The sequence below is a fragment of the Pongo pygmaeus genome, chromosome 3 (assembly GCF_028885625.2).
Source record: "Pongo pygmaeus isolate AG05252 chromosome 3, NHGRI_mPonPyg2-v2.0_pri, whole genome shotgun sequence".
Taxonomy (NCBI): domain Eukaryota; kingdom Metazoa; phylum Chordata; class Mammalia; order Primates; family Hominidae; genus Pongo; species Pongo pygmaeus.
The window spans coordinates 39,238,804-39,265,787 of record NC_072376.2 but is presented as its reverse complement, the minus strand read 5'-3'; the positions used below and the strand labels follow the sequence as shown (position 1 = coordinate 39,265,787).

General features: G+C 39.0%; 1 protein-coding gene across 2 annotated transcripts in view; it reads left to right on the top strand.

Annotated features, from left to right (window-relative positions):
* Window positions 1-26,984, top strand: part of PDS5A (PDS5 cohesin associated factor A) — a 160,158-nt gene that overhangs the window by 114,598 nt on the left and 18,576 nt on the right. For both annotated transcript variants that reach the window (XM_054485487.2, XM_063664480.1), the window contains exons 24-31: window positions 1,848-1,971; window positions 2,234-2,438; window positions 2,975-3,089; window positions 15,669-15,801; window positions 16,347-16,466; window positions 19,498-19,560; window positions 20,576-20,721; window positions 23,315-23,423. In XM_054485487.2, coding sequence (XP_054341462.1) covers window positions 1,848-1,971; window positions 2,234-2,438; window positions 2,975-3,089; window positions 15,669-15,801; window positions 16,347-16,466; window positions 19,498-19,560; window positions 20,576-20,721; window positions 23,315-23,423 — 1,015 coding nt within the window. The remainder of the gene's footprint in view (window positions 1-1,847; window positions 1,972-2,233; window positions 2,439-2,974; window positions 3,090-15,668; window positions 15,802-16,346; window positions 16,467-19,497; window positions 19,561-20,575; window positions 20,722-23,314; window positions 23,424-26,984) is intronic.

Here is a 26,984-nt window from a genome sequence, read left to right as displayed (position 1 = left end):
TATATGGCAAAGGCATAATAATGATCTCTTACAAGTCGATGATACCTAGGCAGGACCCCCAGTGGAGATGAAGTTTAGCTATTATCAGTTTACTTTTAAAAGTTTAACATCACTAAATGCAGTCAATACAATTTAAACTTAAGCAATACCTCTTTTCATTACAACTCAGAAAGAAAAAAACATTATAAGCAATCATTCCTCAGTATGATCATGGAAATGGGTTCCTTCATTACTCCTATGAGTATAAATTGGCAGGACTCTTTGGCATTTTGCATCAAGATCCTCAAAAATGTTATCCTTGACTCTTTATTTTTACACTCATAATTCATGAGTATAAAAGAATCATATGAAGGCTTATACACAAGCATGTTCCTCCAGCATTATTTTCCATCACAAAAAATAGAGGAATGGTTAACCATGGAATGAACACCCATTAGACAGATCCTAACTGGGTATCATATAATATAGTATTACCTTTTGTAAGCCTCAATTTCCTCATCTTATGGAGTGAAAATTAATTGAGATGAAGCCTATAAAGTGTTTTTCACACCTGCCTGGCATGGAGTAAGCACTCACATAATAGCTATTAACTTTGATTCCTGAATGAATGCCATAGAAACCATTTGAGGCTCCCTCATTGTTACTAGTGCTCATTTTAACAATCCTGTTGTCCAAGAGTGCCAGGTTTTCTTCTCTCTATGCTTAGCAACAGTCCCAGTGGGTTCCGGCTAGCTTTCTGCATTTCGTAAAGTGGTCACAATAAATATAAAAGCCATGCTATGTTCCACATAGAAGTCGAAGTAGAAAGACTCCCATGCCATCCCATTCATTACCACATTTTACCACGTAAGTAAGAAAAATCTACAGTGTTGGGGTGGGAGTGCCAAGGCTTCATAGATTCCATTCGAAAACTTTATTCTGCAAAAGGAGGTCAGCCCCGGGAACTAGTACCTAAGACAGACACTGGCTCTTGTATTTCATATCCTTTAGGTATTTGTCTGATACTTCTTCGCTCTTAACTGCAGCCCTGCCATTCCAGCAGGCATTAAGCTAGATTCCTGTTACATGTTTATATGCAGGAAATAGATTTTAAATGATGATAGGTGATTTTTTTTTTTAAATTCTTTGTGGTTTTTTTAATCAGGTTTTTTTGTGTTTTGTTTTTTGTTTTTTTTTTTGAGACAGAGTCTTACTCTGTTGCCAGGGTAGAGTGCAGTGGTGCGACCTTGGCTCACTGCAACCTCCACCTCTCAGGTTCAAGCAATTCTCCTGCCTGAGTCTCCCGAGTAGCTGGGACTACAAGTGCGTGCCACCACACCCAGCTAATTTTTTGTATTTTTAGTAGAGACAGGGTTTCACCATGTTGGCCAGGATGGTCTCAATCTCTTGACCTCGTGATCTGCCCACCTCGGCCTCCCAATGTGCTGGGATTACAGGTGTGAGCCACCATGCCTGGCCACTTTAATCAAGTTTTCTACAATCAATATGTATTTCTCTTAAAATGACGGATACAGCTCCTGATGTAAAGAGTTTTTCCTAGCCTTGCAATTACTGTGGTTGCAAGAATAAGCAGAGTTATTGGGTTGTGGTGCAGTATCTAAGCTAGAGTTTGACTAGAAATGAAGGCAGGTAAATTTGTAATCAGAAAGTCGCAATGATTTGATTTCATTGTGAAAGTCACAGTCCCCTGTGTTAAGTTCATGGACTCAAAGTAGCTTTCCCATATTTGTACGTCATTTTAAGCATAAATTATGCTCTAAGGACCTTACATTCAAAAAGGGACGAAAGCATTTTTATGAATGATAGTGGTTATAGGAAATGTTTATTTCTTTTTTGTTTGTTTATAGTAAATCTGATATGTCTCGCTTGCGATTAGCTGCTGGTAGTGCCATAATGAAGCTTGCTCAGGAACCTTGTTACCATGAAATTATTACCCCAGAACAGTTTCAGCTCTGTGCACTTGTTATTAATGTAAGTAACAATCTTATTTTTGTCAATTACTTGTCTTCAAAGTTGAATACATTACTTTTCTATGGATACAAATCCATTTATAATGTGAATATATGCACAAAAGGCACTACTATTATTACCTGTTTAACTGTCTTCCAATTATTACATTATTTATTCTCCCATATAATTATCTTCTTTTTAATTGAAGACATTAAAAATACTTAAATTGATGTTTTTTATTTAATAAATGGTTGCCAATTTAAGTTTTTCTGTGCTGCTGTAGGATGAGTGTTACCAAGTAAGGCAGATATTTGCTCAGAAGCTGCATAAGGCACTTGTGAAGTTACTGCTCCCATTGGAGTATATGGCGATCTTTGCCTTGTGTGCCAAAGATCCTGTGAAGGAGAGAAGAGCACACGCACGACAATGTTTACTGAAAAATATCAGTATACGCAGGGAATACATTAAGCAGAACCCTATGGCTACTGGTAAGTAACTCAAAGTTCTCTGTGCGCAAATATATTTTGTCAATGTATCCATTTTTAGGTTTTTTTTTTCCTTGTCATGTGTTTCTATTATAGTTTATCATAAAACTGGGAGTTTTATAGAATGCTGTCATTGTAGTTATGATGTACTTAAAAACTGAACTCCTGAGTCCTATTTATGCTGCATTAACTCTGGCAAACTGCATTTTTCCTATGGGATTAGGAGTGTAGTTTAATTTGAACATATTGCTCTGATGTCAGTCTAAATAATTTTTTCCTAGCTTTGCCAGGGACCTGTTGTTTAATGGGTTTAATATCTGATACCTTTGACTTTAATATCTTTCAAAAGTGAAATATAACTGCATACCAGGTACCAGAAAAAGAAATTGAAAAGTGAAGTGTAAAGTGTTTTAGTATCCAGGTATCATGTTGTGCCTAATTTAGAAATAACTGAGGGAAAAAATGGAAACTTAAGTGGTTAGAACTCAGTCCACTAAGGCATTTTATAAAGGTTGTTTTTAATAATGTTTTTACTTCAGAGAAATTATTATCACTGTTGCCTGAATATGTAGTTCCATACATGATTCACCTTCTGGCCCATGATCCAGATTTTACAAGATCACAAGATGTTGATCAGCTTCGTGATATCAAAGAGTAAGTCTTGTTGTTTTTCAAGAACTCTAAAAATTGTTTAGTTTTCAAAAAATGGTAAATTTTTTGTTTATTATTTTTATTTATTATTTACATTAGAATTAGAATCTCCTTATGGTTTTATTCATTTATTATAAATTTCCAGTTTCATCTTTCAAAAATTTTCCCATCTACCAGGTTTTGGTTGTTCATTTTCTGTTTGTTTGCAGCTAGTTAAGCTATCTAAGTCTTTGAAATAGGTTAGTTTGGTTATCTTAGTTATTATATTTGATTTTTACTATTTATATTGAGAGGGTTTGAATATGGGAAGAGTACTGAAGTATGTGAAATAATTGGAGTTGGAACTGAAAACAGTGGAGCGTATTTTTTATTCTTTGTTCTCTCTAGCATGCAACACTTTCAAATATCTTTTTAAAAATTTTGATACATAATAATTGTACACATTTATGAGGTACACGTAATATTTTGGTACATGCATACAATGTGTAATGAGAAAATCAGAGTAATTAAGATACCATCCCCTCTTCATCCCAGGTAATTGGAACTGCAGTGAGCTATGATTAAGCCACTGCACGCCAGCCTGGTTGATAGAGCGAGACCCTGTCTCTGAAAAATAATAGTAACAATAAAATTTTTAAAATACAAATAAATTATTGTTAACTGTAGTCACCCTACCATGGTATCAAATGTCAGAACTTATTCCTTGTATCTAAGTGTATTTTTGTACCCGTTAACCAGTCTCTCTCTCTTTTTTTTTTTCCCCGAGATGGAGTCTTGCTCTTTCGCCCAGGCTGGAGTGCAGTTGCATGATCTTGGCTCACTGCAACATCTGCCTCCCTAGTTCAAGTAATTCTCCCATCTCAGCCTCCAGAGTAGCTGGGACTACAGGTGCCTGCCACCACTCCTGGCTAAATCTTTTTTTGTATTTTTGTTAGAGATGGAGTTTTACCATGTTGGCCAGGCTGCTCTCCTGACCTTGTGATCCCCCTGCCTCAGCCTCCCCAAGTGCTGGAATTACAGACGTGAGCCACCGCACCTGGCAACCAGTCTCTCTTTATTCCCCCTTCCCTTCTACGCTTGACAGGCTCTGATAACCACCCTTCTACTGTCTGCCTGTATAAGATCTTCATTTTTATTCTATTATTTTTTTTAATGAGACAAGTTCTTACTCTGTCCCCTGGGCTCAAGTGCAGTGGTGTGATCAGGGCTCATCGTACCTTGACCTCCTGGGCTAAAGCAATCTCCTACCTCATCTTCCTGAGTAGCTGGGACTACATGTGCCACCATGCCCAGCTAATTTTTGTATTTTTTGTAGAGATGGGGTCTCACTGTGTTGCCCAGGCTGGTCTCAAACTCGTGGACTCAAGCGACCCTCCTGCCTCGGCCTCCTGAAGTGCTGGGGATTACAGGCATGAGCCACTGTGCCTGGCCTTCACTCTTAGTGCCCACATATGAGTGAGACCATGCGATATTTGTCTCTGGGCTTGGCTTATTTCACTGACTTCAAGTTTTGTTCATGTTGCTCAAGTTCTGTTCATGTTGCTGAAAATGACAGAATTTCATTCTTTTTTATGGATGAGTAATTTTTCATTGTATGTATGTATATCCTCCATTTTCCTAATTAATTTATCTGTTGAGGGACACTTAGGCTGATTCCATATCTTGGCTGTTGTAAATAGTGCTACAGTAAACATGCAAATGCATCTACCTCTTAGATCTACCAATTTCCTTTCTTTTTTTTCCTTTTTCTTTTTGAGACAAATGTCTTACTCCGTTGCCCTGGCTGGAGTGCACTGGAATGATCTCAACTCACTGTAACTTTTGCCTCCCCACTTAAAGCTATTCTCATGCCTCAGCCTCCCAAGGAGTTAGCACTACAGACGTGTACCACCACGACCAGCTAATTTTTGTATTTTTAGTAGAGACCGGTTTTCACCATGTTGCCCAGGCTGGTCTCCCAACTACTGGCCTCAAGTGATCCACCCACCTGGGCCTCCCAAAGTGCTGGGATTACAGGCATGAGCCACTGTGCCTGGCCAAGATGTACTGAATTCCTTTATTTTGAATATATATCCAGCAGTGAGATTGCTGGATTATATGGCAGATCTGTTTTTGGTTTTTTGAGAAGCTTTTTTTTTTTTTTTTCCTCTCTTTATAGAGATGGGATCTTGTTATGTTGCCCAGGCTAGTCTTGAACTCCTGGGCTCAAGCAATCCTCCCACCTCGGTCTCCCAAATTTCTGGGATTACGGGCATGAGCCACCACACCCAGCCTGAGGAACCATCATACTGTTTTCCATAGTAGCTTCAACATGGTGTCCCCACTGATTGGAGCAGTGAGTAGTCACCAAAGTGCAAGCACAATCAGTGCCCTGCTCTTTGTCCCCAGTTCATCCCAGGTGGTTCTGCCCATCTAGCACTCCCAGTGGTTCTCATGGGACAGGACTGGAGTGGGCTTCCCAGACTTGTGGAGAGCTCCGAGTTCCACATCCAGTTCCTCTTGTCTCAGAAACCATGAGTCTAGGGAAGTTGTGTGCGAGTGGTGTTCTGACAGTTTAGGAGAACAGGGTGGTGCGCTCTGAAATTGAACTGTTTGTCTTACCAGTGGTGGCATCACTCAGTTCTTCTCCCCCTACTTCAGGTGCATTTAAGATGGTATTCTTGTCTTAAATATTTTCTAGATGTTCTGCCATCTTGCTGAAATCATTTCTACTTTTGTGTGTCTTTAAACATAATTTTTAAATTACCATGTAATTTGAAGTTCCAACTAATGTTTTTCATGGCGGGTGTGGTGGCTCTCACCTGTAATCCCAGCTACTTGGAAGGCTGAGGTGGAAGGATTGCTCAAGCCCAGGAGTGGAAGGCTGCAGTGAGCTCTGATCCAGTTACTGCATTCTAGCCTGGGTGACAGGAAACCCAGTCTGTTTTTTTGTTTGTTTTTTTAAGTTTTTCAATATGTAGTTACATAACTTTATGGAAATTAGTAAGTTATTATGTCAGAAACAATTTTTTTGTTAATTGTGGGTAAATATATATATAGCAAAATTTGCAGTTTTTTACCACTTTTAATCATACAATTAAGTGGAGAAATGTCCAGTGACTTTGCCCTTTTATTAATTGGGTTGTCTTTGTTATTGAGTTGTAAAAGTTCTTTATATATTTGGGTATTTATCTCTTATCAGGTATACGATTTACATTCTTGATAGTATCCTTTGATGCACAAAAGTTTTCACTTTAATGAAGCCCAGTGTATTTTTTCTTTTGTTGCCTATACAGTACTTTTGTTATAATTAAGGAACCAAATCCAAGTTCATAAAAATTTTTTACTGTGTTTTCGGCCGGACACAGTGGATCACCTGACGTTAGGAGTTCAGGACCAGCCTGACCAACATGGTGAAACCCTGTCCCTACTAACAGTATAAAAAATTAGCCGTGCATTGTGGCGGGCGTCTGTAATCCCAGCTGCTCGGGAGGCTGAGGCAGGAGAATCACTTGAACCTGGGAGGCGGAGGTTGCAGTGAGCCGAGGTCACACCATTGCACTCCAGCCTGGGCAATAAGAGTGAAACTCCGTCTTAAAAAAAAGAAAATTTTACTGCATTTTCTTCCATGACTTATAGTTTTTAGCTCTTTAGTTAAGATCTTTGATCCATTGTAAATTAATTGTTGCATGTGGTATAAGGTAAACATTCAGATTCATTCTTTTGTTTGTGAATATCCAGTTTTTCCAGTACCATTTTTGAAGAGACTGTTCTTTCCCCAAAGATTGGTTTTGGCACCCTTGTCAAAAATCAATTGACCATATATGCAAGGGCTTACTTCTGGGCTCTCAATCCTATTTAATTTGTCTGTATGCCTGGCCTTATGCCATGTGACTCTGTCATTACTGTAACTTTATAATAAGTTTCAGAATTGAGAAGTCTGATTTCTGTTCTTTTTTCAAGATTGTTTTGGCTTTTGATATTTCCTGTGAATTTTAGGTTGCATTTATCTATATTTCTAAAAAATTCCATTGTACTTTTAATAGGAATGGCATTGAATCTGTGTATTGCCTTGGGTGATATTGTTATCTTACCAGTATTAAGTCTTCTAATCTATTAGCACAGGATGTCTTTGCATTTATTTAGGCCTTTAATTTTTTATTTTAATTATGTATTTATTTATTTATTTTTCCAGCACTATTCTGTAGTTTTCTGGGTATAGGTCTTTGTCTTCCTTGGTTAAATTTATTTCTAAACATTTTATTCTTGGCCAGGCGTGGTGGCTCACACCTGTAATCTCAGCAATTTTGGGAGGCCAGGGCGGGAGAATTGCTTGGGCCAAAGAATTTGAGACCAGCCTGGCAGCATAGTGAGACTGTCTCTATTTTTTAAAATTAAAAAAAAAAAGAAAATGGGTTATTGGTGTCTCCAGTTCTTATTAAGGCACTCACTATTTCTCCCTTCAATTCTGTCCATTTTTTGCTTCATAGATTTGGGGACTTTCTTGTTTGTTTTGTGTATATTTATTACAGTCACATTTTCTTGCTGTATTGACCTTTTATCACTATAGTCCTTGTGGTCTCTTCTTACCTTTTTGAGTTTAAATCTGTTTTATCTAATAATAAAATAGCCACTTATCTCTCTTATGGTTACTGTTACATGAAATATCTTTTACATCCTTTTACATTAAAAGTAATTACTGAAAGTATAATAATAAAATAAAAAAATAAAAGAAAAAAGTAATGACTGAAAAGGAAGGAGTTAGTTTTGCGAAATAGCTGTATATTTTCTGCATGTCTTATTTGTTTTTTGTTGAATTCCTCCAATTTTGCCTCTTTCTCTTGTATTTAGTTGGCTTTTTTGTGGTGAACCTTCTGACTTCTCATTTGTAAATATTTTTAGCTATTTCTTTCTTTTTTTCTTTCTTTTTTTTTTTTTGTTGAGACGGAGTCTCACTCTGTCCCCCAGGCTGGAGTGCAGTGGCGCAATCTCAGCTCACTGCAAGCTCCACCTCCCGGGTTCACACCATTCTCCTGCCTCAGCCTCCCGAGTAGCTGGGACTACAGGCGCCTGCCACCACGCCCAGCTAATTTTTTCTATTTTTAGTAGAGACAGGGTTTCACCGTGTTAGCCAGGATGGTCTCAATCTCCTGACCTCTTGATCCACCTGCCTCGACTTCCCAAAGTGCTGAGATTACAGGCATGAGCCACTGTGCCTGGCCATTTTTAGCTATTTCATTAGGTTTTAGATCACAGCTGACATCTCAGACTTCTAACAACCTAGTTTGAATAATAGCAAATTTATTTCAATAGCATATGGACACTTTGCTCCTCTACATCTGTATTTTCCCTCCCTGTATTTTTTATTATCACGAATCACATCTTTATAGGCTATATTCCCATTTACTTAGATTTACAGTTACTGTTTTATGCATTTTCCTTTTATTTATTTATTTATTTTTGTATTTATTTGAGACACTCACTCTGTTGCCCAGGCTGGAGTGCAGTGGCGTGATCTCGGTTCATTGCAACCTCCACCTGCCAGGTTCGAGCAATTCTCCTGCCTCAGCCTCCCGAGTAGCTGAGATTACAGGTGCCCGCCACCACGCCCGGCTAATTTTTGTATTTTTAGTAGAGACGAAGTTTCACCATGTTGGCCAGGCTGGTCTTGAACTCCTGACCTCAGGTGATCCACCCACCTTGACCTCCCAAAGTTCTGGGATTACAGGCATGAGCCACCGCACCCAGCCACATTTTCCTTTTAAATCATATATGAAAGAAGTGAGTTATGAGCCAAAGTACAATAATACTGTCTTTTAAATGTACCTGTATGGTTACTTTTACCAGATTTACTTATTTCTTCTTATGGCTTTAAATTACTATATAGTGTTCTTTCATTTCAGCCTGATGGACTCACTTTAGCATTTCTCATAAGACAGGTCTACTAATGACAAATTCCCTTTGCTCTTGTTTATTTGGAAAATGTTTTGATTTTGTCTTTATTCTTGGACAAAGACAAATGTTATATAGAATATAAGATTCTTGGTTGACAAGTTGTTGGGGTTTTCTTGTTTTTTGTTTTTTTAGAACTTGAAGATGTCATCCCACTGCCTCTTGGCCATTATGATTTCTGATGAGAAATCAGCTGTTATTCTTATTGAGGATCCTTTAACATGAGTCACTTCTTCATGGCTGCTTTCAAGAGACCTTTATCCTTTATCTCTTTATCAAATGTTCAACCATTTGACCCTAATGTGTCTCAGTGTGGGTTTCAGATTTCATCCTGCTTGGAGATCACTGAGTTTCTTGGATGTATAAATTCACATCTTTCATAAAATTTGCAAGTTTTTGACCATTATTTCATCAAATATTTTTTCTGCCACTTTCTGTCTTTCTGTTTGGGAATTCCATGATGTCTAATGTTAGTATTTCTGATTGTTTCTTGCAGGTTTGTTAGATTCTGTTTTTCTTCATTCTCTTTGCTTTCTGTTCAGACTGAGTATTTCAATTGCCTTATCTACAGGTTTACTGAATCTTTTTTCTGCCTGCTGTAGTCGGCCATTGAATCCTTCTAGAGTGAATTTTTAATTTCAGCTGTTACACTTTTCTGTCCTGGAATTCCTACTTGGTTCCTTTTAATTATTTCTGCCTCTTTATCAGTATTCTCTACGTGTTCATACATATGATTATCTTTATTTCTTTTATCTCATTGAGCATATTTAAGACAGTTGATTTAATGTCTTTGACTAGTAACTCTAAAATCTGGGCCTCCTCAGGGTTAATTCCTAATTCTTTCTTCTCCCCTGTGAATTAGTCATATTTGCCTGATTATGTGATTTGTAGTTTTTTGTTAGGAATTGGACATTTTAAGTACTATAATGTGATAACTCTAAAAATCTGGTTCTTCCTCTCTTTCTAGATTGCTTTTGGTTCTTGTAGGGCGCAGTCCACCATTCTGACTTTTCCAAACTACTTTCACAAAGTCTGTATTCCTTGTTTTGTGTAGACCTTGAAGTTATAGTTCTGTTATCTTTATGGTCAGCCTGTGACCCTCACATAGATTCCCTTCACTGTTGAGGTTCATCCCTTCTCTCTCCATCAAACCAGGTGTTTACCCCCTGGTTGCTGGGTCCCATGAGGTTCCAGAGTTCTGCACAGGTGATTATGATTGTTTTTTTCCAGCTTTTAGTAGTTGTTTTGTTGTTGCAATTGATATCTGAAATTTCTTACTCTGCCATTTTTCTGACATCAGTAATAATGTATTTGAATTTGAAAAATCTTACTTAAATATAGCCTTTAATGTTTAATAATTACCTTTCTCCTTTATTGATATTCAGTAAGAAAAAATTGAAAATGAATTCATTAAGAAGAAAATAAATATTCATAATTATACCCCCTAAAAGCCCTTCATTGCTGTTAACAATTTGGTCTGTATCTTTCAACACTTTTTCTTCTTCATATGTTCATATTTCCTTAACAAATATTTCTAGAGTACTTTCAATGTGCCAGGTACACTAGGTTCTTGGGTTGTGAGGTTATGTAATATGAATATCATATATATTCCCATAAGGTTTACAATCTAATGGAAGATGAAGAAAGATAAAGAGGTGGTTACAATATGATACGTGATATATGCTCTGCTATTGTGGGAGTACCTAGAATAGGCACATAACTCACACTTGGACAGAGTCAGAAGTTAAAAAGAGGAGGAAGAAAAAAATAATCTGTAGAGCAGAACTTCTAATAGTGTAGACTTCAGACATATCACTACTGGAAAGAACAGAGAATCAGAAAACGACCTAGAAGAAGAATATTGGAGGTCAAAGGAACAGCAGTTTGGAAAAATGATCAGGAACCAGCTAACATTCATTGGTTTTTTATTATATGTTATGCGTACTGGAAATATTACCTCATTTGTTCTTCAGAACAATGGGATAATTACTGTTGTTCCCATTTTATTTTTGTTTTTGTTTACGTTTTGAGATGGAGTCTTGTTCTGTCGCCCAGGTTGGAGTGCAGTGGTGTGATCTTGGCTCATTGCAACCTCTGCCTCCCAGGTTCAAGCGATTCTTCTGCCTTAGCATCCCGAGTAGCTGGGACTACAGGCATGCACCACCATGCCCGGCTAATTTTTGTATTTTTTTTAAGAGGTGGAGTTTCGCCATGTTGGCCAGGTTGGTCTCAAACTCCTGGCCTCAGGTGATCCACCCACTTCCAACCTTCCGAAGTGCTGGGATTACAGGCGTGAGCCACCGCGCCCATCCTGTTGTTCCCATTTTACAAATGAAGATATCAGCAAGGTTAAAGTCACACAGCTAATAAGTGTCCTTTGAATTTAACAACAAACTGTGTTTATTTGCTTACTGGTTGGAAAAATTGTTTAAAATGTGTTTAGCAACAAAGCACTCACTGATAACCTTGGCAGGGGCAGCTGCAGTAAAGAATGCAGGTGAAAGCCAAATTGCCAAAAGATAAGGAATACATATTGTTTAGACAAATCTTTTTTAAAAATTGGCTATGAATTGGGGAGGAAGAAGGCAATAGGAAGTATTTAAGGAGCCAGGGGAAAAAGTGTGGTTATAGGTAAAAGAAACAATGGTAATAAATTGAGGTGAGGTCTTCAAAAAGAAGAATTTGTGGGGTGGTGGGATCTTAAAGATAGATAAAGGGAAGGCCAGGAAATAAAAATAATTTTCCAGGACTGCTGTTAAGTAGTTGAGGAAGTCTCATCTAATGACTTAGGTTTCTAAATGATATAGGAGCAGAGTCTGCTGGTAGGTGAGGGTGACAGAAATAGATACGAGTAGAGTAAAGATTGGAAACAGCTGCTGTGAAGAAGTAGCTAAAAATCCTGGTAACACATAGGATAGCTGGCTAGTATAAAGTACCAAGCTAAAAATTTTAGATTTATAATTATATCAAGCTTCTCAGCTACATAGTTTTTCTGTAGCATTAAACAATTCTAAATATAGCTGTCAAGAAGCCAAAGATTTGGATTGTTCTTGAGTTTTTCAAAGCAAGTGTACCAGAAGGAAAATTGTTAAGAGAGTTGATACTGTTTTCAAAAAAGTGATTAAAATGTTGAGAGGCCAAGACAAGAGGATTATTTGAGTCCAGGATTTCAGGACCAGCCTGAGCAACATAGCAGGACCTTATCTCTACAAATAATTTTTTTGAATTGGCTTGGTGTTGTAACGTGTGCCTGTAGTCCCAACTACTCAGTCCCTGCTGAGGCAGGAGCGTTGCTTGAGCCCAGGAGGTAGGCTGCAGTGAATATAATTTCACAGGCGAACAATTTCTAAAGATTAACAAAGTCTAGGAATGTCTGAGGCAGTGAAATGTCTTAGGCAAAGATAAAATTTACCAGGATTGGAACAGCCAAGGAATTAGGAAATCGTGTTGAATAGGTTGCCCAGAAAATTGGCAGGACTTAAAGATGGAGTCAAGGAAAAATGTCAGCCAGAAACTAAATCAACACAAGGAACATAGGGAAGCTGATAGATAACGTTGACAAGGAGAGGATGGTAGAAGCAGCTAAATGGCACAAGCCTCCTAAAAGTAATTGCACATAAACCTGGAAGAATAACTGGAATTAGCTTTGGGGATGATAGAAGCTGAACCCACTCTCTGACCCTAAGTATGCATCATCTAATAGAATGCGCAGTTACAACTTTAGGGGAATGCAAGGCAAGCATTCTTGGGGTGGGGGTATGGTTTCAGTTACGGCAAAAAGGTGAAGTGAGCATTCATTGAAGTTTCTTTTTGGGGGGAAAGTATATTCCAGAGAGCTCAGTGAAAAGATGTGAGATGGAGAGGAATTAGCTCCCTTGGATAAGGCAAGAAGAAGCAGAGGATCATGGGAATCTGTGTACTTCGTAGGATGGGTAAACATTAATGATTACATTTCTTGGGCAGTATTGAGGATGCAGAAATGAGACATGGCCCCAGGGATTTCAACATATGCTAATTTCAAGAAATGCCATTTTAATATCTATTATATATTGTTTTATAATACATATATGTATTGTTTTGTATCGTGTTTTAAACATAACATTATATTGAACAACTTCCAAGTACTAAAATTTATTGAGTCAATTGATTCATGTTAGATAGCACATTAGTCTCAGCATATTTGCATAAAATTAAGGTGGAATTGGCATTCTTATCACAAGACAATCATACTTTTTTTCAGTTACTTCAAGGAATAAATTCTCTATTACGTTGATGTACATTCAAGTATTTTATATATATACTAATGTTTAAAACCTTATTGCAAGATTTTTTTGTTACAACTTTTTAAAGAAACCCTGCATAGGAATGCTTCCTCACCTTATCCCCTAAAACTGAGAGTAATCCTGACCCTATACTTCTGTGGAAAGGGATCAAACAGATCTTCAAGTTAATAGAGACTCAACAGAATTCTGACCCAAGAATTAAGGAAATGATTTCAGTGTTTATATAAACAAATAGAATCCTCAAATCTGTAGAACCGATGTGTTCAGTGTTGTCACCTTTGTCTAGTATATAGTTGCTCAGATAATGTTTATTATATTTATTTTGTGTATTTTTGTTAAAAGTATAAAAGCAGACCTGGTTCTAATCCTAGCTCCATCTTTTTATCTCTGTGACCCTAAACAGGTTACTTAATGCCTCAAAAAAATATTTAGATAGCCAGGCGTGGTAGCTTACGCCTGCAGTCCTAGCACTTTGTGAGGCCAAGGCAGGTAGATTGCTTGAGCCTGGGAGTTCAAGACCAGTCAGCAACCTGGCGAAACCCCAGCTCTATAAAAATTAGCCAGATGTGGTGCCTCATGCCTATAGTCCCAGCTACTCAGGAAGCTGAGGTAGGAGGATAGTGTGAGCCCAGGACACCATGGCTGCCGGGGCTGTGATCATGCCACTGCATTCCAGCCTGAGAGGCAAGCAAGACCCTGTCTCAAAAGACAGACCACAAAAAAAAAAAAATAGATTCTATATATAATGGTGATGATTTTTCTTATTCTTTATAGAGTTATGAGGATTATATGAAGGTAAAGTGCTTAGCCTAATGCCTAGTAGATAGTAAGCACTCATTAAATATTTGCTAATTTTTATTATATTTGTTATTATTCATTATTCTGTTCCTTTCTTTGATCAGGATTCTAGCAGCTATCCAATATCTAAGTAGAGTTGACAACTCTTTGCCAAAGTTAATAAATATTATTGAAACAACCAACTATCATTTAAGCTGTTAAGCTAAAAAACTAATGCATGCTACAATAGTCTCTTAAAACAATTATGTGGAATGTAGGAAAAGAAGCTTTTACAGAGTATCATCAAATAGTTTCTCCCCTGTTGATGCAGGAATGCAGTAGTCGTGTCACTGCCTGAAAATCCTGGGATCTTTGTAAAAACAGGCCCCATTTCCAGATTTGTCTATTTAAGTTATCCAAACAATTCTAATGTTCAGCCTGATTTGGGGTTCACTTTTACTTAGAAATTCAAATGTTCCCTTTAGACACAATGTGTTAAATGAATATACAGTGACAAGTGTGGAATAACAAAAGTGGTTTGAGATTGTGACTCCTTAATTGAGTGGCTGGGTACCACACACATCAGCCTCATAATACATGCAACTTAGACTTGTTTCTTGGCAGAACTGCATACCAATTGTAGAACTTCTGCATAGCTTACAAATAATCAAAATTCCAAGACTGCTGTGTGTTGATTTGCTCATTATTGCTGGGTGTTGTATCAGATTATCTAAACTTACCTATAGGGTGAATCTGTGTTTTCTTTTGAGAGGGAGTCACTTTTTTGCCCAGGCTGGAGTGCAGTGGTGTGATCATGGCTCACTGCAACCACAAGCGATCCTCCCACCTCAGCCCCACAAGTAGCTAGGACTACAGGTGCCCACTACCATGCCCAGCTAAATTTTGTATTTTTTTGTAGAGATGGGGTCTCACGAGGCTAGTTTCGAATTTATTTATTTATTTATTTATTTTTTTGAGACAGAGTCTCGCTCTGTCACCCAGGTTGGAGTGCAGTGGCGCAGTCTCAGCTCACCGTAAGCTCTGCCTCCCGGGTTCACGCCATTCTCCTGCCTCAGCCTCCCGAGTAGCTGGGACTACAGGTGCCTGCCACCACGCCCAGCTAATTTTTGTATTTTTAGTAGAGACGGGGTTTCACCGTGTTAGCCAGGATGGTCTCGATCTCCTGACCTCTTGATCCGCCCACCTCAGCCTCCCAAAGTGCTGGGATTACAGGCATGAGCCACCACGCCTGGCCTCGAATTTCTGGGTTCAAGCAATCTACCCACCTCAGCCACCCAAAGTGCTGAGGTTGTAGGCGTGAGCCGCCATATCCAGCTAGGGTGAATCTTTATATGCCTTATGAAACTGTCAGACTTTCTCATATTAAGCTATGTTTTCATTTTTTATATGTTATTTTATGCTTTAATTTTCCATTTGAATAGAATATTATTATTAGGATAATAACATGTATTAGTCATTAAGGTTGATCATTTTATTTTATTCAGACAACAGAAATTCCCAGCTAACATATTTATTGCTTTAAGCTAAAGCATCTATCTACATCTAGTCTCTTTAATATGTTTACATTTAGGTGCCTATGGTTCATGCTTGAAGTTTTAATGACAAAGAATGAAAACAATAGCCATGCCTTTATGAAGAAGATGGCAGAGAACATCAAGTTAACCAGAGATGCCCAGTCTCCAGATGAATCCAAGACAAATGAAGTAAGATGAGTGTTAGGCCAGTGGGTGTTAAGATGTAATAGAAAAATATATTGTCCCACTTGTTTTTTTTTTTTTTTGGCCATAAGTAATAATTTAAATTTTAGAATATTTACAAAAGTAAATGTGTAGTCAGTTTTTATTGCACTTCATTACAAGTGAATTTTATTTCAAGAATCTTTAGTACTCTGAAAAGACATTATAACCTTAGAGCAAGAGGATAAGAATAAAATGTACAACTATGCTATATTACAAACTTACAGTAAGAGTTACAGACAAATGCTTATTCTTTTTGTGTGCTTTCTTTGGGTTGGTTCATTCGTTTGTTATTTTCCATGCATAATGGCATCCATGTTAAATTCATATAGAGGGATTTTTATTTATCAGAAGGCTGCATAAACAATGCTGAACAGAAATATGGAATGTTCAAGGAATAAATAACAACCACAGTATCCTTTTTTTAACTCTAATTTATACATTTAGTGGAATTGGTAATTATGATTATTTTGCAATACTAAAAGTTATATATGATTCGTTTTCCTCCCTAGAAACTGTATACAGTATGTGATGTGGCTCTCTGTGTTATAAATAGTAAAAGTGCTTTGTGCAATGCAGATTCACCAAAGGACCCAGTCCTCCCAATGAAATTTTTTACACAACCTGAAAAGGTAATTTTCTTCCTTTCGTTTTTCCTACCACACTAAACTGATTTCAATTTCAATTACCGTCAACCATTGTGGCAAATGTTGAATTGTCTTGACTACAGAATAAAAAAAAATCTGGGTTTATCAAAGAGTGGGAGATTGTCTTACACAGCCCTGAACATTATTCTGACTTGAACAGAAGACTACACATATTGTTGATCTTATGTTTATTCTAGGAATTTCTAGTATTAGAAAGAGTTTTCAGATTTTTAAAATTATTTTAATCTCATTTTATTGAAACATGGTTAGTATTTTCGCAGATAAGAAAAATTTTAAATATTTGTCACAGTGTAAGGAGGGACAAGTACCCTCCCCTAAGCCTCAATTTCTTCATCTTTATAATGCAGATGTTAATAATACATATGGACAATTACTAATATCTAGGTGTATATGAAGAGTTTATCACATAAAACCGTTCAATGAATGTTGTTATTAATTAATACACAGTGCGCATCTATTCTGCTTTCATTTCAGCAAATTGTTTCCCATGTAAGTAAATTTTTCAGCTAACCCAGGCTCTGTAAGTTTTTCCAGCTAATTTGGATTTTTAAAAGCTTTTATTTATTTCCTGCTGTTAGGTGGTGTTTTAAACTTGTTTCACTTTCTCCTATAAATGTATATATATGCCTCAGTAATGATCCCCTTAGAGCAGTGGTTCCCAACCTTTTTGACACCTGGGACCAGTTTCGTGGAAGACAATTTTTCCACAGAGAAATTGAGGTGGGGAGATGGTTTCAGGATGAAACTGTTTCACCTCAGGTCATCAGGCATTATTAGTTAGATTCTCATAAGGAGCACACAACCTAGATCCCTCGCAGGCATAGTTCGCCATAGGGTTTGTGCTTCTGTGAGAATCTCATGCTGCCGCTGATCCGACAGGAGGCAGAGCTCAGGTGGTAATGCTTGCTCGCCAGCCACTCACTGCCTGCTGTGTATCCCAGTTCCTAACAGGCCGCAGACCCATGACCCATAACCCATACCAGTCTGCAGCTCGTGGGTTGGAGACCCCTAGCTTAGAGAATTCTCCAAATGCGCATTCCAAGAAATAAATGGAGCTTCCTACTTTGAATGCCATACATTACTAAAAGTTTGCTAAAATGTAATCTGATTTTTATTACTGATTTAGTATTGAACACTTAACTGTGCCTTGCTTTTGATAGAAATAATGAGAATTTGCAAAAGTATGCTATCTAATTGAATCCACTGATCTGTATAAATTTTTTTTTTTGAGTCTCCATCACCCAGGCTGGAGTGCAGTGGCTTGATCTTGGCCCACTGCAGCCTCCAACTCCCTGGCTCAGTTCTCCTACCTCAGCCTCTCGAGTAGCTGTGACTACAGGCATGTGTTACCATGCCTGGCTAATTTTTTAACTTTTTTGTAGACAGGTGGTTTCATCATGTTGGCCAGGCCTCAAACTCCTGGGCTCAAGTGATCAATCCACCTCCAGCATCCCAAAGTGCTGGGATTACAGGCATGAGCCACCATGCCCAGCCTATAAAATATTCTTAAGTGAGCTGTTGAATTAAAATTAATCCTGTTGCTGACCCAGGACCATCATGAATAGAATAGTACCAAATAGAATCTTCGTAACAGTGGTGATACCATCATCAAGAATTAAATTCCTACTTGTCACTACACCTTATCTGGACTCATAGATAACAATTTTTGGTTTTTTTTTTCTTCTGATACCTTCAGTGTTACAGTGTTTTAGTCTTCTTAATAATAACTTAGGTTTTTCTATTTTCAGTATGCAACGTTCGTTATTTATGTAACATGTTGCTTTTAATGTGTTATAAATTCATAAACCCTAGAACACTAGGTTTGTGAAGTTAGTGAACCTAGTGAAGCTATAGTATATCTTTATGAATGAAGTGAATGAACTTTGGTACACAGGTTTCTTGATGTTTATTTTAGCTGCATAGAAGACTTTGTGCAAAAGAAATGATACAGCTTTGCCTAGCACACATGACAAAACTGTGATTTCCTCACAGGCACACTTTGTTCTTTCCTACTTCTGTGAAGGTAAATTTAATACAATAAAAAATATTTTTTAATGGGATTATTTAAAACTTAATTATATTTCTTGAGTTTAGTAGCTAGTTTTGCTTCACTGACACAACATTGTGCTTTGTTTACCATTTTCAGATATTAAGCAGGAAAAGGCATCAAGAGATCAAGTTTGAACTCCTAATTTTTATATAGATACAACTCTCGAAGTGCTATCATTTTGCACATTTGGTTTAAATCGTGTATTGTTAATATCACAGCTGTCAAAGAACATAATTCACTTAATTGTATTTTGACAGTTGGTCTACTTAAGGTTCTAAGAAACAGTTTTTTGTGTTTTTTTTTGTTTTTGTTTGTTTTTTGAGATGGAGTTTCACTCTTGTCACCCAGGCTGGAGTACAATGGCACGATCTCGGCTTACCTCAACCTCTGCCTCCCGAGTTCAAGCGATTCTCCTGCCTCAACCTCCTGAGTAGCTGGCATTACAGGCGCGTGCCACCCGGCCCAGCTAATTTTGTATTTTTTGTAGAGACAGGGTTTCACCATGTTGGCCAGGCGGGTCTCGAACTCCTGACCTCAGGTGATCCACCCACTTTGGCCTCCCAGAGTGCTGGGATGAGGCTCACAGGCGTGAGTCACCACACCCGGCCTGAGTTTATGATGTGGTGGAATTCAGTGAATAAATTTAATGAATAAACTGCATTGAACCATATGAAAACATGGGTGTGCTTTATTTACCGTGTGATTTAGGAAACTTATCTTTGACATTTGCCTAAGTCTGCGTGCCATCAGTTTAATTTAAAGCTAGACTTATGGTATGGCTCATTAAATGTTTTGATTGTTTGATGAATTGGTATATGTGTTAGCACGAATGTATTTATTATTGCAAGGCACAATACCTAAAAAGCCTTATTGAGATAATTAAAATACTTATGTTCCCTTTGATTGATGTTTCTTTTTTCTTTTTCTTTTTTTTTTTTTTTATAGGACTTCTGTAACGATAAGAGTTATATTTCAGAAGAGACAAGAGTACTTCTGTTAACAGGAAAGGTATTATGTACTTAATAATTTTGAGATCTTTGTTTCATGTGTATCTTGCTTCTGCTATTCCTGGAAATACCTTTAAATGACCACTAGATTGTATAGTTCCTGATTCTTAGGGATCACATTATGGATTTAAAGCATGTAAAGCAGCCATGCTTTTAGAATTTTTCTGCCAGCAACCACTCCTCTGAATTGCCACTGTGTGTTCTCATCAGTAATGTTAAGCACAGTTTATTTACAATTCACAAAGAAGACTTTCCTGGGAAATGCTATAACCAACTTAGGTATATAAGATAAAAGAAGTAATTTTATACTACTAATGAATTAGACAATTCATGTTCTATGTAAGTAATATGGTGACACCTAAAACAGCAAAATGAAATTTAGTTTTTTGTAAACAGTTCCTAAACTATTACTATATATATATATCCGATAGTTTGTTTATAGGAGCGTTTATTATGTATTTTGCTGTATTTTAGGGGAACTTTGTATTTTGATTGAATAGTAAAGGATAAATTAATATTAGCTAGTTATTATTCAGTGGAGATATGCTTATGACTTTTGATTGTATTAAGGCAACCAAACACTATTTTACAGAATGAACTTTTTTTTTTTTCTTGAGACAGTCTCATTTTGTCGCCCAGGCTGGAGTACAGTGGTGCGATCTCAGCTCACTGCAACCTTCACCTTCTGGGTTCAGGCAATTCTCATGCCTCAATCTACCGAGTAGATGGGACTACCGGCTTATACCACCACACCTGGCTTTTGTATTTTTGGTAGAGGTTGGATTTCACTCTGTTGGCCAGACTGGTCTTGAACTCCTGGCCTCAAGTGATCCACCTCCCAAAGTGCTGGGATTTGCAGTCAGGAGCCACTATGCCTGGCCCAGAATGAACATTTCTGGTAAATTTAACTAATTAGCACTTAACAATATCTCTTACTTGTGTCTAAATTTACATGTATACATGGTAAGGTATAAACGTGTGTGTTTTTTTGGGGGGTTTTTTGTTTTTGTTTTTAGCCAAAGCCTGCTGGAGTACTAGGTGCAGTAAATAAGCCTTTATCAGCAACGGGAAGGAAACCCTATGTTAGAAGCACTGGCACTGAGACTGGAAGCAATATTAATGTAAATTCAGAGCTGAACCCTTCAACCGGAAATCGATCAAGGCAACTTTTCTCTCCAATTATTTTGTTACTAGCACTCACTACTTGGTTTATCTTTTATTCCTAAAATGCTGTCTCATAAAATGGTCTTCTGTCATTAGCGGCGTTCTGGTACAAAATAATATTGATGAATTTTAGTATTTTCTTTTCTTTCTTTCTTTTTTTTTTTTTTTTTTTTTTGAGACGACGTCTCACTCTTGTCCCCGCCCAGGCTAGAGTGCAATGGCGCGATCTTGGTTCACTGCAACCTCCGCCTCCCGGCCTCACGCAATTCTGCCTCAGCCTCCTCAGTAGCTGGAATTACAGGCGCCTGCCACCACACCCGGCTAATTTTTTATTTTTAGTAGAGACAGGGTTTCACCATGTTGGCTAGGCTGGTGTCGAACTCCTGACCTGAGGTGATCCACCTGCCTCAGCCTCCCAAAGTGTTGGGATTACAGGCTTGAGCCACCGCACCCAGCCAGTATTTTTTTTTTTTTTCCCTTAATTTTATGTAATTTTTTTTTTTTTTAAGGGACAGGGTCTCACTTTGGTGCTTAGGCTGGAGGGCAGTGGCAGGATCATAGCTCACCGCAGCCTCAGACTCGTGGGCTCTAGGTATCTTCTCGCTTCAGCATCCCAAGTAGCTGGGACTACAGGCATGCACCACCAACCCCCAGCCAATTTTCTTTTGTACTTTTCGTAAAGATGGAGTTTCATCATCTTCCCCAGGTCGGGCTCGATCTCCTGGGCTCAACTGATCCACCCGCTTCAGCCTCCCAAAGTGCTGGGATTACAGGCGCAAACCACTGCACCTGGGCACATTTTAGTATTTTCAATGAGGAAATCAAGAATGTACTGCACACTTTGAAACTATTAATATATAGCATTCTAAGTGTATAGAAAAGTTAACAAAATAATTTAAGAATTAATAATACAACCAATTTATATCAAAATACTTATTTTTAATATTTTTGAGACAGAGTGTCTCTGTCCGTCACTCAGGCTGGAGTGCAGTGATGGGATGTCAACTCATGGCAACCTCCACCTCCCGGTTTCAAGTGATTCTCGCACCTCAGCTTCCTGAGCTTACAGGCACACACCACCACTCCCAGCTAATTTCTGTATTTTTAGTAGAGACAGGGTGTCACCATGATTGCCAAGCTAGTCTCTGCCCACCTTGGACTCCCAAAGTGCTGGGATTACAGTCATGAACCATCACGCCTGGCCCAAAATATTTATTTTTTATACATAAGAAAATTCAACCCTTAGGAAAACTATGAAAACATTAACTTTTAAATAAATTTGAAATGCTTTTTAATTTTTAACTCAAATTAGTATAGGAGGGCTGGGTGTAGTGCCTTACGGCTGTGATCCCAGCACTTTAGTAGGCCAAGGCAGGATTATCGCTTGAGGCCAGAAGTTCAAGTCTAAAGTGAGCTATGATGTCTCCACTACACTCCAGCCTGGGTGACAAAGCAAGACCCTGTCTCTTAAAAAAAAGAAAAGGCCATGTGTGATGGCTCACACCTGTAATCCCAGCACTTTGGGAGGCCAAGGAAGGATATCACTGGAGCCCAGGAGTTCGAAACCAGCCTAGGCAACATGGGGGCATACACTTGTAGTCCGAGCTACTTGGGAGCTCAGGAGGCGGAGGCAGGAAGATCACTTGAGCCCAGGAGTTCTAGGCTATATCAGCTGTGATTACATAATTTCATTTCGGCCTAAGACCCTGTCTTTTAAAAAATATATATATATATGTATATAATACGATAAGTTTACATTGTTCTAACATTTTCTACTTACAAAAATATTCCATGTTTATTTTAACATGTTAAGTATTCAGTATATTAGCTACTGCATAAGAATTTCTACCTGCAATTTTTTTCATAAACATAATTATTTTGATACATAATAATTGTTCATATTTATGGGGTGTTTGTGATATTTTGGTATATGCATAGCATGTATAGTGATCAAATCAGGGTAATTAGGATATCCGTCACGTCAAACCTTTATCATTTCTGACCCTACTCTTAGGAACACTTAATATTGTGGTTTTTATAGATATTATTCTTACACATGAAATCTTAAGAATAAACTCAACCAATGATGTTTTAAACCACTTTTAGCAAAAATGAAGCCCAAGATATGAAATCAGTTAACATGGTTTAAAGAATAGTGGGGCCTCAAATACCTACCAAATAGCCTCTTCTGACAGCCCCCTTTTTTGTAGAACACTGTGGAAATGACAACTATACTATGGTCTGTAGTTTTATTTTTATTTTAGGATTTTCTATTCCCAAAAGATAAAGCTTACAGTGGTTGTGTTATTTTGTCTCTTGATGATTAACCCTTTTGTCAAGCAGTCTTAGGCAGTCATTTCTGTCTTAATGTTATTAAAGCAAAATGGAAATTGATACCACTTTATCAAAGCTAAATGGAAAATGATATTTTTAAAGCAATAGTCTATAACTACAGAGTATCCGAATCTTGCTGTTGTTGTTTCATTTGTCAAGATTTCGAAACCAGCCTAAGCCTTTCTTTATTGGTATGGTGAGAGAGTGAACTTTCTCTTCATGGAAATATGAAGTCTTGGTTTATTTGTCTTAAACAGAGAACAGAGTTCAGAGGCAGCAGAAACTGGAGTTAGTGAAAATGAAGAGAACCCTGTGAGGATTATTTCAGTCACACCTGTAAAGAATATTGACCCAGTAAAGAATAAGGTAAATTTTAAAATTTAACAAGTGGATTTTTTCCATGGAGATTATTACAGTTTTTCCGTAGGGGTAGGAAATCTACAGCCAACACTTCAATGCACATGCTACATTTTAAACTTGTGTGTATTGCCACACACTTTCCTGCCCCCCACCCCCCCACCCCCGCTATACTTTCCAAAAATGATTCTGCTTACCTCCACCCACTTTATAAGAATTTATGTGGTCTGGCTGGGCACAGTGGCTTACACCTGTAATCTCAACACTTCGGGAGGCCAAGGAAGACGAATCACCTGAGGTGGGGAGTTCAAGACCAGCCTGGCCAACATGGTGAAACCTCATCTCTACTAAAAATAAAAAAATTACTGGGGCGTGGTGGTCGGCACTGAAATCCCAGCTACTCGGGAGGCTGAGGCAGGAAAATCGCTTGAGCCCCGGAGGTGGAGGTTGCAGTGAGCTGAGATAACGCCATTGCACTCCAGCCTGGGTGACAGAGGGAGACTCTGCCTCCAAAAAAAAAAAAAAAAAAAAAAAAATTGTATGGTCACCCGTAATGGTATCCTTTTCCTATACTACCGATTTCAACTCTTTTAAAGAATAGGAATTGAGGCCTGGTGCGTTGGCTCATGCCTGTAATCCCAGCACTTTGGGAGGCTGAGGCGGATGGATCACAAGGTCAGTAGTTTGAGACCAGCCTGGCCAACATGGCGAAACCCCGTCTCTATAAAAGTACAAAAATTAACTGGGCGTGGTGGCAGGCGCCTGTAATCTCAGCTACTCAGGAGGCTGAGGCAGGAGAATTGCTTGAACCCAGGAGGCGGAGGTTGCAGTGAGCCAAGATCGTGCCATTGCACTCCAGCCTGAACGACAGAGTGAGACTCTGTCTCAAAAAAGGAATTGAGAGTTTTTGAAATATTTCAAAAGTTTGTTGATTCCCACCAGAGATCAGCCCTTTGCTTTGTTTCTACTGTGTTTTTAAAAGTTCGTCTTGGCTGGGTGCAGTAGCTTACACCTGTAATCCTAGCACTTTGGGAGGCAGAGATGGGTGGATCACTTGTGGTCAGGAGTTCGAGACCAGCCTGGCTTTAGTAGAGACCCCGTCTCTACTAAAAATACAAAATATTAGCCGGGCATGGTGGTGCACACCTGTAATCCCAGCTACTCAGGAGGTTGAGACAGGAGAATCACTTGAACCCTCGAGGTGAAGGTTGCAGTGAGCCAACATCATGTCATTGCACTCCAGCCTGGGCGACAAGAGTAAGACTTGGTGGATCACCTGAAGTGAAACCCTATCTCTGCTAACAAAATGCAAAAATTACTTGCCTGCAGTCCCAGCTACTCGGGAGGCTAAGGCACTAGAATCGCTTGAACCTGGGAGGCAGAGGTTGCAGTGAACCGAGATTGCACTACTCACTGCTCTCTCCAGCCTGGGCAACAGGGTGAGACCCGGTCTCAAAAAAAAAAAAAAGACCCGGCACAGTGGCTCACACCTGTGATCCCAACACGTTGGGAGGCCAAGGCAGGCAGATCGCCTGAGGTCAGGAGTTCCAGACCAGCCTGGCCAACATGGTGAAACCTCGTCTCTACTAAAAATACAAAAATTAGCTGGGCGTGGTGGTGTGCACCTGTAATCCCAGCTACGCGGAAGGCTGAGGTGGGAGAATTGCTTGAACCTCAGAGGTGGAGATGGCAGTGAGCTGAGATCACGCCACTGTGCTACAGGCTGATCTTGAACACCTGACCTCAGGTGATCCACCCTCCTCAGCCTCCCAAAGTGCTGAGATTACAGGCGTGAGCCGTGCTTGACTTTTTTGTTGATCTTTAAACGATACCGTCCAGGCCAGGCATGGTGGCTCATGCCTGTAATCCCAGCGCTTTGGGAGGCTGAGGCGTGTGGATCACCTGAGGTTGCGAGTTCGAGACCAGCTTGACCAACATGGTGAAACTCCGTCTCTACTAAAAATACAAAAAATTAGCCAGGCGTGTTGGTGCATGTCTGTAATCCCAGCTACTCGGGAGGCTGAGACAGGAGAACTGCTTGAACCCAGGAGTCGGAGGTTGCAGTGAGCCAAGCTCGTGCCACTGCACTCCAGCCTGGGCAACAGAGTGAGACTCTGTCTCAAAAAAGAAAAAAAAACCAATACTGTGCAATTTTGTTTTGTTTTGTTTTGAAACAGGATCTCACCATGCCCAACCCAATTTCTTAATTTTTTGGCAGGAGAGGAGTGGTGCATAATCGATAGGAGCATCACACAGATCTGACTTTTGCCTCTTGGCTCTGCCACTCACTGGCTATGTGTTGACTTGAGCAGGTTGCTTGACTTCTCTGGTCTTCTTTCAGTTGTTTTTTTTTGTTCTGTTTTGTTTTGTTTTGTTTTGTTTTTTGAGACGGAGTCTCACTCTGTCGCCCAGGCTGGAGTGCAGTGGCACAATCTCAGCTCACTGCAACCTCTGCCTCCTGGGTTCAAGCGATTCTCCTGCCTCAGCCTCCTGAGTAGCTGGGATTACAGGCGCACACCACCATGCCCAGCTAATTTTTGTATTTTTAGTAGAGACGGGGTTTCACCATGTTGGCCATGCTGGTCTTGAACTCCTGACCTCGTGATTCACCCACCTTGGCCTCCCAAAGTGCTGGGATTACAGGCATGAGCCACCGCGTCTGGCTCAACTGTTAAATGAAATTGGTAATTTATCTCAGTAAGAATGGCTTGAAGATACTATTAAGTATTTCCTCCCCCCCCCCCCGCCCCCCGCAGAATCATATTCTTGAAGTGCTTATCTTTTCATTGCTCGCCATATACTCACCATATACTTATGGTAGTCATCAAATATTTTAGGTATTACCCTTGGGTACATGAAATATACTAGGATTATGCAGTTACACCACAGTAGCTTAACTTTTCCTATCCAAACTCTCATTTTCTGAACTCAGCTACATGAGGATACTTTTTGAGATGGAGTCTTTCTCTGTTGCCCAGGCTAAAGTGCAGTGGCGCGATCTCGGCTTACTGCAACCTCCGCCTCCTGGGTTCAAACCATTCTCCTGCCTCAGCCTCCCGAGTAGCTGAATTACAGGCACCTGCCACCGTGCCTGGCTGATTTTTGTATTTTTAGTAGAGATGTGGTTTCACCATCTTGACCAGGCTGGTGTTGAACTCCTGACCTCGTGATCCACCCGCCTCGGCCTCCCAAAGTGCTGGGATTACAGCCGTGAGCCACCGTGCCCGCCCGAGGTTACGTTTTTAGATCAACCTCTTGCTATCTTAAACTCTTTCTGCTTGGTGTTAGAAACACAGCATGTCAATGGATTCATTGTTACCTCTTATTATCAAAACTCTTAGAATCCAGATACCAATAGATTAGAATATTGTGGGATCCTTGTGTAAAATTAAGCAGTCTTGACTTAAACTTACATACAAAAATGCATATTGCCATAGACATGGAGTTACATCATGTACTTACAATGCTTACTAAAGGGTGGCACATTTGCAAAGGCCTAAGTGTTTGTCTAGTACAACCAGCAATCTGTTACCTTTATGGCCTTTTCCTAAAAGTCTATGTAATTTTGAA